The 12,710-nt window shown below is 41.4% G+C and overlaps 1 protein-coding gene across 1 annotated transcript; it reads right to left on the bottom strand.

The window, feature by feature from the left end:
- Positions 1–5,445: 5,445 nt before the first annotated feature.
- LOC115039180 (ras-related C3 botulinum toxin substrate 2) lies at positions 5,446–12,428 on the bottom strand. Its single transcript, XM_029497286.1, has 7 exons — positions 12,291–12,428; positions 7,523–7,594; positions 7,216–7,333; positions 7,051–7,113; positions 6,795–6,954; positions 6,135–6,268; positions 5,446–5,900 (listed from the first exon to the last, which is right to left on the bottom strand). The coding sequence occupies exons 1-6, from the start codon at positions 12,323–12,325 to the stop codon at positions 6,138–6,140; spliced, it is 579 nt and encodes a 192-aa protein (XP_029353146.1). The 5' UTR covers positions 12,326–12,428; the 3' UTR covers positions 5,446–5,900; positions 6,135–6,137.
- Between the last annotated feature and the right edge of the window lie 282 nt (positions 12,429–12,710).

The raw sequence follows: 12,710 nt of genomic DNA, 5'->3' as shown, positions 1-12,710 counted from the left end.
AGTGGTCATTTCTACAAACATGGGAGTCTGAGTCTGATCCTCCACCTGAGTGTCAGCACAACACTGTGAGGAGAAGAACAGACAAACCTGCTGCAACTCTGTGCTGACTTTTCTCTGTCCTCAGATATCTCCTAATTATAAAACAACTGGATTCCTTTTATTCATTTTTATTTCTTGGCCTCAACAATACAACAGTGTACCAGCAAGTTATACAGAAGAATATATCTGTGAGATGAACACCAATAAAGAATGTCACTGAATACACAGACCGCTGAGTAAAAGTACAACGAGATAAAAAAAATTTAAATAAACGTCCTGCTATCACACAGTCAGGCAAATACAGGGCAGAAAGAGAAACGTCCACTGTGATAAGAAACAGCAGGAGTTAATGTTCTACAAATGAAACAGTAAGATGAAGACAGCAGAGACAGACAGAACATTAGATCCGTCCGTTACTGCAAAGAGAGACAAGCTGTTACAATAAAAATCATGACATGAAATCATGAAATTGAATTTTTGGGTTCATTGAAACATGATCAAAATAAATCTTCCAGTTAATTATTTCAATGTAAATTGTGAATATTTGCTTTGTCTTCTTTTCCATCATCCTTCTCTGTCTCTCTTTGTGTTTCTCTGTAACTCATTTTCACGGAGAAGATCTAAACCTGCCTTCTGATAACTTCTGCTGTAGAAGTTGACCTGACTTGACCTGACAGCTCAGAGAAACAGCAGAGCTGTGTGTTTTACAGCACTGACGTGAACTTGATTCGATCTTAGTGAGACAAAGGGCCTCTCCTGATGCTTTATGGAAGACAGTGACGGTTACAGTTGTTAAGGGTTCATAAAATGACATGACTGTGTAGTCCATTGTACCCCATGGGTTCATGTTGACTTACCCTAATGAGCTGATTGTGTCTCTGAGGCCAACTGGACTTGGTGGGGCTGAATGTGTTTAAAAAGGCTCCTCCGTGGCACCAGGACAGCAGTCATTAGACGGTCGATGGCAGCAATGGCTCGTCTGGAGCTTCTCTCCTTTCTGCTGTGGGCCGGTGAGTAGGACACAGCTGCTGTCACACATCACTATCTGACTCTGGTTCCACGTTGTTCTCAGGACTTAGATGTAAGACCAAAGTAGCTGCTGGTTGGTGTCAGAGGGGTGCTGATGCTGTCTACATCAGACTGATGTCCTGGGGGGAGAAAGTCTTCTTGTTTCTGCTTGTTTTGGTATACAGTGTCCTGTAACACCATCCAGAGGGGGGAAGTGGAAACAGGTTGTTAAAACAGTGTGATGGATCTGCTGTGGAGCTTCCTGTCTGTTTCCTCACTGACTGCAGGCCGCTTCAGCACCTGTGATCTTTTTCAGTCTCTTCTTGTCCTGTTTTCTGAACCAAACCAGGCGATTATCTGAGTTCAGGGAACAGACTGAATCTTTGCAGTGTAAAAGTGAGCCAGCAGCTCCTGAACTGCCTCAGGAGGTACAATCATCTGGGAGAGTGTCTGGGCCTTCTTGTTGGGAGTCCACTTCAGGTCCTGGCAGATGGTGGAGCCCTGAAAATAGAGTAGAGATTGTCTGGGTGGATGGACGGGAGCTCAGAGTGAAATCCACTGCTGTCTCTGAGTCTCCTGATCCTCACAGAGAGCCGCTGCCCTCCGAAGAGAAGCTCAGGAAAAGTTCAGCTTCACTGAGAAACGGCAGAAAAGTTTGATTTTTAAAGGAAACCAGGAAGGGATCAGCTAAAAAAAAAAAACAAACAACAACAAGATAAAATCACAAGACAGTGAAGTACTGAAGCTGTGATGTTGTGTTGATGTGGTGAGTTCAGATGTTGGTCTGTGACTGAAACATGGACTTGACTCACTGACTGTTTGACCCTGATGAGGATGAAGTCTGCTCACTGAGTGTGTGTCTGCTTTTCATGTCAGAGCTAAAAGATTTACCTCTTTACCATCACTCTGTCTCTCAGGTGTGGCTGTGAGTTCAGGGATGGATCTGCAGAAGAGAATCATCAACGGTGTGGACTGTGGAATCACAGAGCGACTTTATCATGTTGCTCTGTCAACAGACGGGTCTGTGGAAAACATTTTCTGTGGCGGCTCTCTGATCGATGAAGAGTGGATTCTGACTGCCGCTCACTGCTGGCCTGGTACAGGGTGAGAAATATATTTATACTGTGTGTAAAGAAGATTCCTGTGGCTGTTGATGTGCATTAGTTTTCACTCTCAGGTTTATCGCTTCACTGTGGAGACTTTACAGTTATTTTGCACGACACAAAAAAAAAAAACAAAAACAAAATTTTCTTTGTTACCTATAAGAATCAGACAAAATGAATGGGGAGGTACAAAGCCACAATCTGCTACCTCCGTCTTTCCAGCTTGTCACTGTGCACGACATACACCAGAACACAACTCAGAGTCTGTGGGTGTAGAGAGACTGCAGCACATGGATTGGGTTACACACACACACACACACACACACATACTGTATATCTATCTATCTATCCATATATAATCTATGAATAAAATCAATCTGAAAGTCCTGAAGCTGAACAGTTTGAGCTCTCAGATGAAACTCAAAAAAATGGTTTTCTCAACATCACAGACATTTTAAATACATGTTGTTGTGTTGACAATAATACAAATGAGTAGGTCAGTGGACAGATCTGTTATGGTCAAATCTGTTAGTGACGGAGGGATGTTTCTCTTTTTTCTGCTTCTAGGGAAATATCTGCATTGGTAAATATCCACCCAGATAACGAAAACAAAGGGAAGGAAATGAAAATTAAGAAACATCATATCTTTAAAAAAGGCATACTCTTTTTTAAAAAAGAACATGACATCATGCTCCTGAAGCTCCCTGAGAAACCCACCGGGGTCTCTCCTATACGTCTTCCTGTAGATTGTAAAAATGAACCACAACGGTGAGTCACGATCTCTCTCTGTCAACATTAACTGCAGTTTTCTGTCAGGTCAGTTTTATTGATGATTTATCAATCACTGCTCAAGAACTACAAGGATGTATAATTACTGACAATAATTTATAAAGGTTGATATGCAATAAGAAGTAACAATGAAAACTTTCCTGTCTGAAAATACCAGAAACCACAAACAAAATGAAACTAAGATTATTTTTTAGATTAAATAATAAATTATACCAAATGTTCTTTTATCTTCTGCTTTACACAAAAACACAGTTATTTATCAATTCATTATATTCATGTTAGTTGTGGACTGGAGTGCAATCAGAATATTTGCTTATTCCTCTTTTTATGGGAATCGTATTCATTTTTATTTTTCAAGAAAACAGCTCACTGTCTCTACTTGTGTCACAAGTAGATTGTTGTAGTGAGCTTGTTGTAAATTTTAAAATTTGTTTTACTTTTTTTTTTTTTTTTTCCAGAAACAGCATAGTTCGTGTTGCCGGTTTCGGGTGTAGTGGCTTATATCCTAATGGGAAATTCAGTACGGTTATTTGGAATATTTCTCAAATATAAACATTTATGTTTATGTGGTGTGTAGGTGTGGTGAAAGACAAAACATGCTGTTTTAAAAATTAGGCAGCTCATCATATTCTGTTGTTTGGAATTGTTTCTGTTTCATTAGATGACCATTGCTATCCGGATGAACTCCAATGTGGCGATATGACGGTTGAAGACTGCCCTTCACCTCCACACAAAGTCAGCACCGTATATCCACACATACCAAGAGAAAAATGGATCTGTGCGAACGGCCCATCAGTCACCGGAGGCGTAAGTTCTCATGGATCATATTCAGCATTTCATTCATTTGAGGAGGAAGTTTTAATAATCTGAGTGTGTTTCTGCCTCACAGGGAGACTCTGGTGGAGGAGTGGAGTTTGAAGGCAAACTTCATGGAGTCATCAGCAATGGTCCTGCAGAAATAGCATATAGCAGACCCGACAAATTCATGAGAGTCTGCAAATACATTGACTGGATTAATAAGATCACCAAAAACAAATCCAAAAATTATAAAGATTGCCTCAACTGCCTAAAAAATGGTTAAGAGCAATTTTGTTTCCATGAACATGATCATGAACATGATTGTTCACATCAGTATCATGTCAAAGAAATTGAGAAAACATAAGTATGAATAAATAAATTATACTAAAATAAAAATCAAATCTCGATGATTACTTTGTGAGGTGCTGTGTTGGTGCTCTCATCTGAAATATAATCTGTTCCTTTATAATCCATTGTTATGAGCTCTGAACTGTGTTTCTTTCCTCTGTCAGATAGAAATCCTTCATCCTTCCATCTTCAGCATCATTTCCCTCCTTCTCTTCTGTCTCTGAGTCTCTGGTTCCCTCTGCTGGACGGGACAAAGAATACAACAAGCTCCCATTTAATAAAAACCCTTTTGTGTCAGAGTTAAGGAGGGACTTCTTCTTTTTCTGTCCATCTGCTGTAAATCTAATCTTTACTGGCTGCAGTATTTAACCATAAAGTGGTTTCCTGAGGAGGCCCAGTGGATCAGAGGGAGAGCAGAGTCAAACTAAAGTTGAATAAACCTTTAAACACAGCAGATATTTGTCCCATCAACAGTTTGAGAGATATCATCAGTTTCTGCTTCACACTGTGACCATAGAATCAGCAGATCCTCTGTTAATGCTGTAAAACAGCAAAAGTTCCATTCACATTTTATCCGGATTCGTCTTCAAATTGATTTCTGAACACAACAATGTAAACATAACATCCCTGTCGCTGACACACACACACAGCACTGATGATGTGTGTTCAGGTTGCTGAACTAAAGCTCACACTCTGTCAGAACAAAATGCTTCAGACATTTTTCCTGAAAAACCAAAATGGCTGCTCACATGAGCCCTTTTTTGGCTCTTCTAATATTAAAACAGCTAATCGGAGAACATGGAGGTGAGGAGGTTTGTGTGAAAGAAGACAGTCAGCAGACATATGTTAGTTAAAGTTCAGTTACCTTTCGGACGATGTGACGTCATATCAGGTTTGTTGGTCAAACGGAGGCGGAGCCACTTCCAGGTATAAGGAGGGTTAACTGACACGCCCACTGGGAGGAGCTAAGGGAGGAGTTGTTGTAGAGGAGGTAACATTAAGGTAACTGTTGTGTTACCTCTTTTCTACTTCTTTTTCTTTTTCACCTCTTTTTTTATGTGACAATAATATATATATATGTTTTACTTTCATCACTCTTTTTAAGTTTTTGTCATCACATCCATCTTTGAAGACTGAGTAGAAGAAGGTGTGTTATCACTGGTACCTTTTTCCACTTTCCCTTCTGTTTTCTTTTTAAAATATATTCTTGGAAGAGAAGTTTAAAGCCAACAGCCTTCCGTCTCTTCTGGCTCTCACCTGTCTGCGGCTCTTTCAGCCTTCCTGGTTCCTGAGGAGAGCTCACCTGTCCACCTGAGGGTTTCCATACAGGTCGTAACAAACAGCTGAACTGCAGAAAAAGTCAACTGGCAAACTAAAAGTCCTTTATTTTTATATGACAACAAACAATACTTTTGCCCATAAAGTTCATTTCCTTGCTCATACAAAATGACATTCCTGATCCATTTTCTTATTTGTTCATCAATCTCTAAATAAAAGCTCGACATGTTCTCTGACAGTCTTACAACCCGTGCACCTTTTTTTCTAAACAGTTACCGTTATTACTGATTTATGTACTTAGTGATTACACATTAAAGTGATTAGCTCTGTAATATCTGTAATATTTTACAGAGGAATTCAAAGCTCCGGATCTTTACCGGCCTAATGCACTTTAAACCGCTTACATTATTCTGTATCGTACCAGCTGAAGCATTCTCCAGTTTCTGCATCAAACACGAGGACATTACACAAAAATATTATTTTCACAACACACAATTGGCAATTTTCTTTTTGTCCTTTGGCTGGTCCTGAAAGAACCTAAAACAAAAAGATCATGACACTGATTAAAGCACACAGCTTAAGAGAATAATTCAATCAATTTAAAGAGGCACAAGCTTTAAATCAGTTCTTTTGTTTAGTTCTTTTAAATAATGTTTTTCTTTTCATTTCAGTTTTTAACATCATTGAAGTCTACTTTTGTTACGAAAGACACTTTTTAATGATCTCTTTTTTGAATCATCGATCGTTGGCTGTCGTTGTTTTCAGTCTTACCATCTACAGCAGGGAGCACGGCTTCTTCTTCACCTTGGTGGGCTGAGGACAGAGCACAGCGCGGATGGCCTCGTCAAACACCGTCTTCAGACCTCGCTGGGTCAAAGCCGAACACTCCAGGTACTTTACTGAATCTGCATCCAGATAAGGACACACAGAAACACAGAGAGAAGACTGAGGAAACGCAGGAAACCTCCCGAGTACGCACAGCATGTCATGAAATGGAAACACGTGTCAAATCAAATCAAATCAAATCAGAATTAATTTACACAGCACCAAATCATAACAGTTAAATCAAGGAACTCCACACATTGTCAACATGTTGCTCCAAGAACAAGCACCTGGTGACTGTGGCACTGAAACACTTCCTCCTCGGAGGCTTTAGTTTCTTATTTCAGATTTTTAGTTCAGCTGCTCCCAGAAAAAAACGGCCAAATCATTCAACAATGTGCTCAAACCGAAGAGGCAAACGTGAAGTTTGGGCAATTAAATCTTAATTTGATCAATTTCAAATTTAAGGAAATCAGTTTAGAGCTTTTTTTTGTCTATCAAAGCAGAGTTTGTGATAAATTTATCGTGTTTTTGAAAAAATGCCACCAAAAGTCAAAAGCCGCTGAGGTTTCGGCTGGCGGGCGCCGATCACCCATGGGTGCCACTGACCTATCTCCTTGGCCAGAGCCAGGCCCTGAGGGTAGGTGATCGGTGCCAGCTTCTTCTCCTTCAGCTTCTCAATGGTCTCTTTCTCGTCCCTCAGATCCAGCTTGGTGCCCACCAGGATGATTGGCGTGGAGGGGCAGTGGTGGCGAACCTCAGGGTACCACTGGTGAAGCAAAATGAAGGTAAGAGTCAGATTTTTTTTTTTTTTTTTTTTTTTAAAGGAAGGAAATATCCTAAATAACAATAATGGAGGAGTCACCTTCGCTCTGACGTTTTCGTACGACGCCGGGCTCACCAAGGAGAAACAGATCAGGAAAACATCCTGAAGGAGGCGAGCAGATCACCATCAGTGTTTTCTGTTGAATTTCTGAACCAATCTCAGTTGAATTAAATGAAATGGCGGAATAATTGTGTGATGGCGTACCGTCTGCGGGTAGGACAGCGGGCGCAGCCTGTCGTAGTCCTCCTGTCCAGCTGTATCCCAAAGGCCCAGGTTGACCGGTTTGCTGTCCACCATCACGTTGGCTGAATAGTTGTCGAATCTGTGGGGAGCGAGACGGACGGCCATCGATCGATCAATCAGCCAATCATAACTGATTATTCAGTCAAACATTTGATGTATATGAAGATTTTTTTTAACGTGAGAAAACGTTGTTGGTTTGTTTGTTTGCACTCTTCACTTTCTTTAAGCTTTTCATTAAAACTCTGCAGAGAGGCTGCGTCATACTCACACAGTAGGAATGTATTCCCCGGGGAAGGCATTGGTTGTGTAGCTGATGAGCAGACATGTTTTTCCCACAGCTCTGTATCACACAAGTAACAACACATAGCAGAGAGCGAGAGAGAGAGAGAGACATCAACAGAAAATACCAAGGCTTCAGGCAATCAGACTGGAAGAGAGGGAGCCATTAGAGATGGGTGTGTTCTTGTACTAAGGACATTCTTCTACCATTCAGTTTGACTTTAAGATTCTCCTTCCAGGTTTAAAAAGACCTCACAGTAGCTGTTGGAAACGCAGAACACTGCGTCAAAAGTTTATTCCAGATAGTTTTAGACCATCACTTTTTTTTTTTTTTTTATTTCTTATTGCAACATCGGACTGTGAGTGAACAGCTTGTCTCAACATCCGCGGTGAGGACGGCAACAAACAAGTATCAACTGGCCTCCGCCTCATTTTGTTTAGAAGCCGGAACGCAAACCTCATCAGGACGGACAGCAGGGCGATCTGAGGCCGCAGTTACCCACAATGCTCTGCTGTGATTACATCACACCCGTGTGAAGGCACGTCAGATTGAAAGTCACCTCCACACAACCTGCTTCACTCTGTGTCACTCCAACGCAACACAAACCAACAATTTTCAGACAAAAGTGGAAAATTTAGACGTGCTGAACGATCAGATTTGACTCAAACTGAAACTTCTTCCTTCAGTAGACACAAAGATTTAGTTTTAAAAACAAGTTGAGGTTGAAATTGTGATTTTTGTCAACATTTTAAATGAATCCTTTTTTTCTTCTTCTTCTTTCTTTCTTCTTTCAGGGCGTTTATTGCACATCGTACAGGACGCTCTTCTTCTTTATGGATGGAGTTCCCTTGATTTTCATGGAAATGGTCGACATGCCAACCTGTCATTATTTGCATAGATACTTTGAATAACAAACTGCTTTACATGGAGGGCAGATCATAAACCCCTGAGTGGTTTCTAATTGTTGCTGGATTTTGGAAACACAGTTACCTGCAAACTGTTGTGGTCTTCTTGGACTGTTTTTAAAGATCTGACAGCCGGTTCTCAGGCTGTTTAATTGTTCCTGCTAATAAAATGATCCCAAATAAACGTAGAGCCGGTTAACGGCTCGGAGGGGGGCAGCCTTGGTTTGTCGGGATATCAGCTTTGTGCTCGGGACTATTTTTATTTGCTTATGTAAGATAATTTTATTTTGACAGCAGTCTCTTCTGGGCTGCTTGGTGGTGTGTTCATGGAGAAAAACACACGTGTATCAACAACCGGTGTGAAGAAAGTGTGTGTAGTCAACAGAATTTACTGTGTGGAGGGTAAATATGAACCACATGGGGCTCACCACATTATTATTATTATTATTGTTTTTCAAAGAATGATGGTATAAATACACATGAATAATATTTGTGTTACTGGTGTGGATGATGTGACGTGGAGGAAAAAGAAAAGAGGGAACGTTTCCTTTCCCTTCAGCCATCTTGGCCTCTTTAGTAATAAAAGTAAATATGAGGAGACATCACCAAGAAAATACATCTTTCTCTAATTTGGGTGGACTGAACGTTAAATGAGAGGTGGACATATTTCTAACCCTAAGTTTTGTGACACATGAGTAAAAAAATAATCATTAAAAAAGAATCATATCACAAACTGTGATATCTGTGTGTCAGATAAATCAGCATTTTTAAGAAAGACGAAGAACAGGATGACTCAGCGGTGATTATGAGTTTCTGAGCTGATGCCTGATGCGAGAATTTGGTTTGTGTTTTGAGATGATTTCAGAACGTCGCTTCTCCAAAAGGCCGCTTGAAGGCAGTTTGACTTTTAAAGTTCCGGTGAAATGTAGAGGTCTAGGTTCAGGCCTGCGTCTCTTGGAGTCTAGGTTGAGCTGCGTTTTGTCGGCAGCAGCTCTCAGAAGTAGAGACACACACACATATTCGGGCATTTGTGTTTGGTGGTTGTGTGAGTCAGAAAGGAACTGATCGGTTTCAAAAGCCTCAGTTAGCGCTGAAAACAGGAACCAGTTTAAAAAAAAAATGAAAAAGCTTTTTAAAAATAAAAAAAAACTTCCACCTCTGATCTGTGGTCTGTTTGCTCCAAATCTGGTTTTCAATAAATTTTCTGTCTGTGTTGTCCCGTCCAACCAACGAACTCTCACTTCGTCTCTCCTCCCTCTTCTCCTCCTCGTTTCTGTCCTGGCCTGCTCGGTCTGGACTCTTACAGCACAACAATCGCATCAACGTGCTTCCTCTCATAATTCCTGCAATCAGTGTTTGAGACGTCTCCAAAATATAAAAACCACAATCATCGATAGTATAAAAAAAAAAACGTGAAAGCTGACGCTTTAATGTTTCGGTGGTTTCCACTTGAACACATTTTGATTGAGTTTGTGTTTGTCGTGTTTCATCTGAGACCTGCTGCTACAAACGAACAAACAACATGCTGTTTCTCATCAATAACAACACATTTCCAAACATATGACTCTTTACTGGATTCATCGCTTCCTTCGGGCACAGGCTGAAGGTTAAACCTTTCTAAGTTTGTTAGCTAACAATAAATATTGAAGCTAAAAAAATGATCGAAGCAGCATCAGTTTTGCTGTGAAATTGTGGTTTGATGATAGAACAGAAAGGTGAAATTATACTGTTCATCATTTTAATAAATTGAAAATATTTCCAATATCTAAAGTCCAAAGTTCAAGTTCAGGTTCAAAGTCCTTTACTGTCATTGTTGCACAAAACCAAACAAATAAAACATCTTCCTGATTTCTTTATGTATTTTTATACTTCTGAATCTACACCATAATCATAAATACTGCTCCCAGCTGGGACGGCCTGATAATTCTGCTGAATTATGAATTAAGACAAAATTTGGTGGGATTTTTTCGTTGTCATTCACATAAAATAAGGTTGAGTCACTGAGAGTATCCATCCAACACACAGCGCCTATAAAAAGACTGTATATCAGCAGCTTTTATTTACACAGACTTCCCTGCAACTTCAGCCCAACTTCCCCTTCTCTGTCTGTTAATGGAGGTTTTAAATGTTTTGTTTTCACGGCTGGTTTAGTCACATTTCAAATCAAAGAAAATTCTTCTATTCTTCTATCTGCCGTCTTCACCGAGTTTCACCTCGCCACGCAAAAGTGGCAGCAGCAGGAAGGCCGAGCTGCTGCTACAGGTACAATAAAAAAAAGACGTTGGGTGGACGGGATAATGTGGCACGCTGGCACCTTAACAGAGTCGATGAAAACACGAGAAAGCGTTTCAGAAATTACTCATTAACCGACGACTCCAACCGACAGCTTCTCAGCTCCCATCGGGCCGCGAATAAAACAAAACCAAACACCTGGCTCTCCTGGAAAGGCCGTAAATCTACTTTCTGTTTAATGACCATCAGCAAATATTTGCAAAAAGAAAGCAGATTGTATTGAAGTCTATGGGAAAGCACCCCTGATTTAAAACCTCAGTGAACAAGCTTCAGGTCAAAGCCTTCAGATTCAAGTCTTCCTCACTTCTTTTAATTGAGCTTTCAGGTAAAAAAGAAGATGGATTAAGGGGTGTGGCTTCCATGTGATTGGCAGACTGAAGCGTGCAATCAGGAAGCTGTACAGAACCTCCTCCACTAAAAATGTCTTCTTCTGGGTTAAAAAAAAAAAAGAAAAAAACAAACCAAGATGGCCGACTGAGAAACTTCAACCTCACCTTCATAAGGGCACGGATGATGTAAGTGGGTCATCAGAAAGATGGATGCTGTGATTGCATAGATCGCCTGAGGCTGTGTGCTCGATAGGATAAGTTGGTTTTCATCCACACCATCCTCCCATCAGAATTCATTTAAACAACACACACACAAAAAAACCCGATGTAACGTGTAAAACAAAAAAGTTTAGGGAGAATAAAAGCGTAACAGCAGCGTTACAATAGCAAACGCTGCAGGTTGATGACACGGGGAGTTAACACAATCAGGATTAGGCAAAGCCAGAACTATCAGGAAACAAACAGGCTGATGCTGAAATTTCCACGTTGGGTTGATTCACCCATTCATTCCATCCCAGACGTTTCCTCCCTCCCTCACACATCGGGGGTTTTGTCACGTGAAGGTAAATGTACGTCTCGTTCACTCTCTGGTGACGTTTCAACCACAGGTTCACCTGTGTGCTGCCATTTTTCTGACTGTTTACTGATGCCCTGCAGCAGTCACCCCCCCCCCCCACCATGACAGCCGGCCCTGTTTGCCCCACCTTCAGCCTTCAGCTTAGAAGGTACAGGCCGTCTGAACTTGTTCTCAGAGAGGATTTCAACCTTCAGACCGAGTTTTTCAACATGGTACGACACAAAAACATCCAGATTTGACCAAGCTGAGCCTTTTGTGTGAGATATTTCCTTTTCTGGGCCTCACGGGCTGCTGCCTGGTGTTTTCATCTGCAGCCAGAATTTCCCTGCATGTTGTGGCCTGCGCTCCTCATCCAGCACCCTCACCGGCGGCCCGCCGCTATCAAACACACACCTCGAGCTTTACAAGTTTCGCCACACAGAGTTTGCTCTTAGCAGCACGACGGGCCCTCCGAGTGTTCGCGGAAGTTGAACTAACTGTCACTCCATTTCCGATCGGGCCAACGTGAGGAGCGTTTCTTTTCCTTTTTGACATTTTCTGTCCTCAGAGCCCCGGGGCTCAAACACATCCATCATCATGCATCACCTCAGCTAACGCTTTCAAGAGTCAAGCTTAAGCTGTAAGAAGCAGGTAAAGTAGAAATAATGGCGTACCCATCTCCCACGACCACACATTTGATAGCCTGCATCCTGTTCCGCTCAGCTTCGTCTGCGCTCTTCACCCCGACAGAAACAGACTCAGAGAGGAAGGTGCAGAGGCGCAGATCGGCAAGCAACTACAGGAAACTGTTACACACCTCCCTCCCTCCCTCCCTCCCTCCACTCCCTTCGTGGCCTCTCTGTCTTCTCTCAGTCTCTCTTCCTTTAATTTTTGCACACATCTCTCCTTCCTGTTTTGCTGCATTTTGGTGCTTCTTCTGAGCAGCGGAATGAATGCTTTCAGCCCGTTTACAGAGTAAAGCAGATAAATAAACGAGGCGGAAGAAGTTGTAAAAATAAAGAAAGAAGTTTCAACAGAGGAGCTGTGAAATGTCCGTGAAGTGTTTCACCAGCGGGGAAGGTGTTTCAGTTACA

This window comes from Echeneis naucrates, chromosome 1 (assembly GCF_900963305.1).
Source record: "Echeneis naucrates chromosome 1, fEcheNa1.1, whole genome shotgun sequence".
In the NCBI taxonomy this organism is placed as follows: Eukaryota; Metazoa; Chordata; class Actinopteri; order Carangiformes; family Echeneidae; genus Echeneis; species Echeneis naucrates.
Note: the sequence above shows the minus strand (reverse complement) of the source record. Positions and strands in the feature narration are given on the sequence as shown.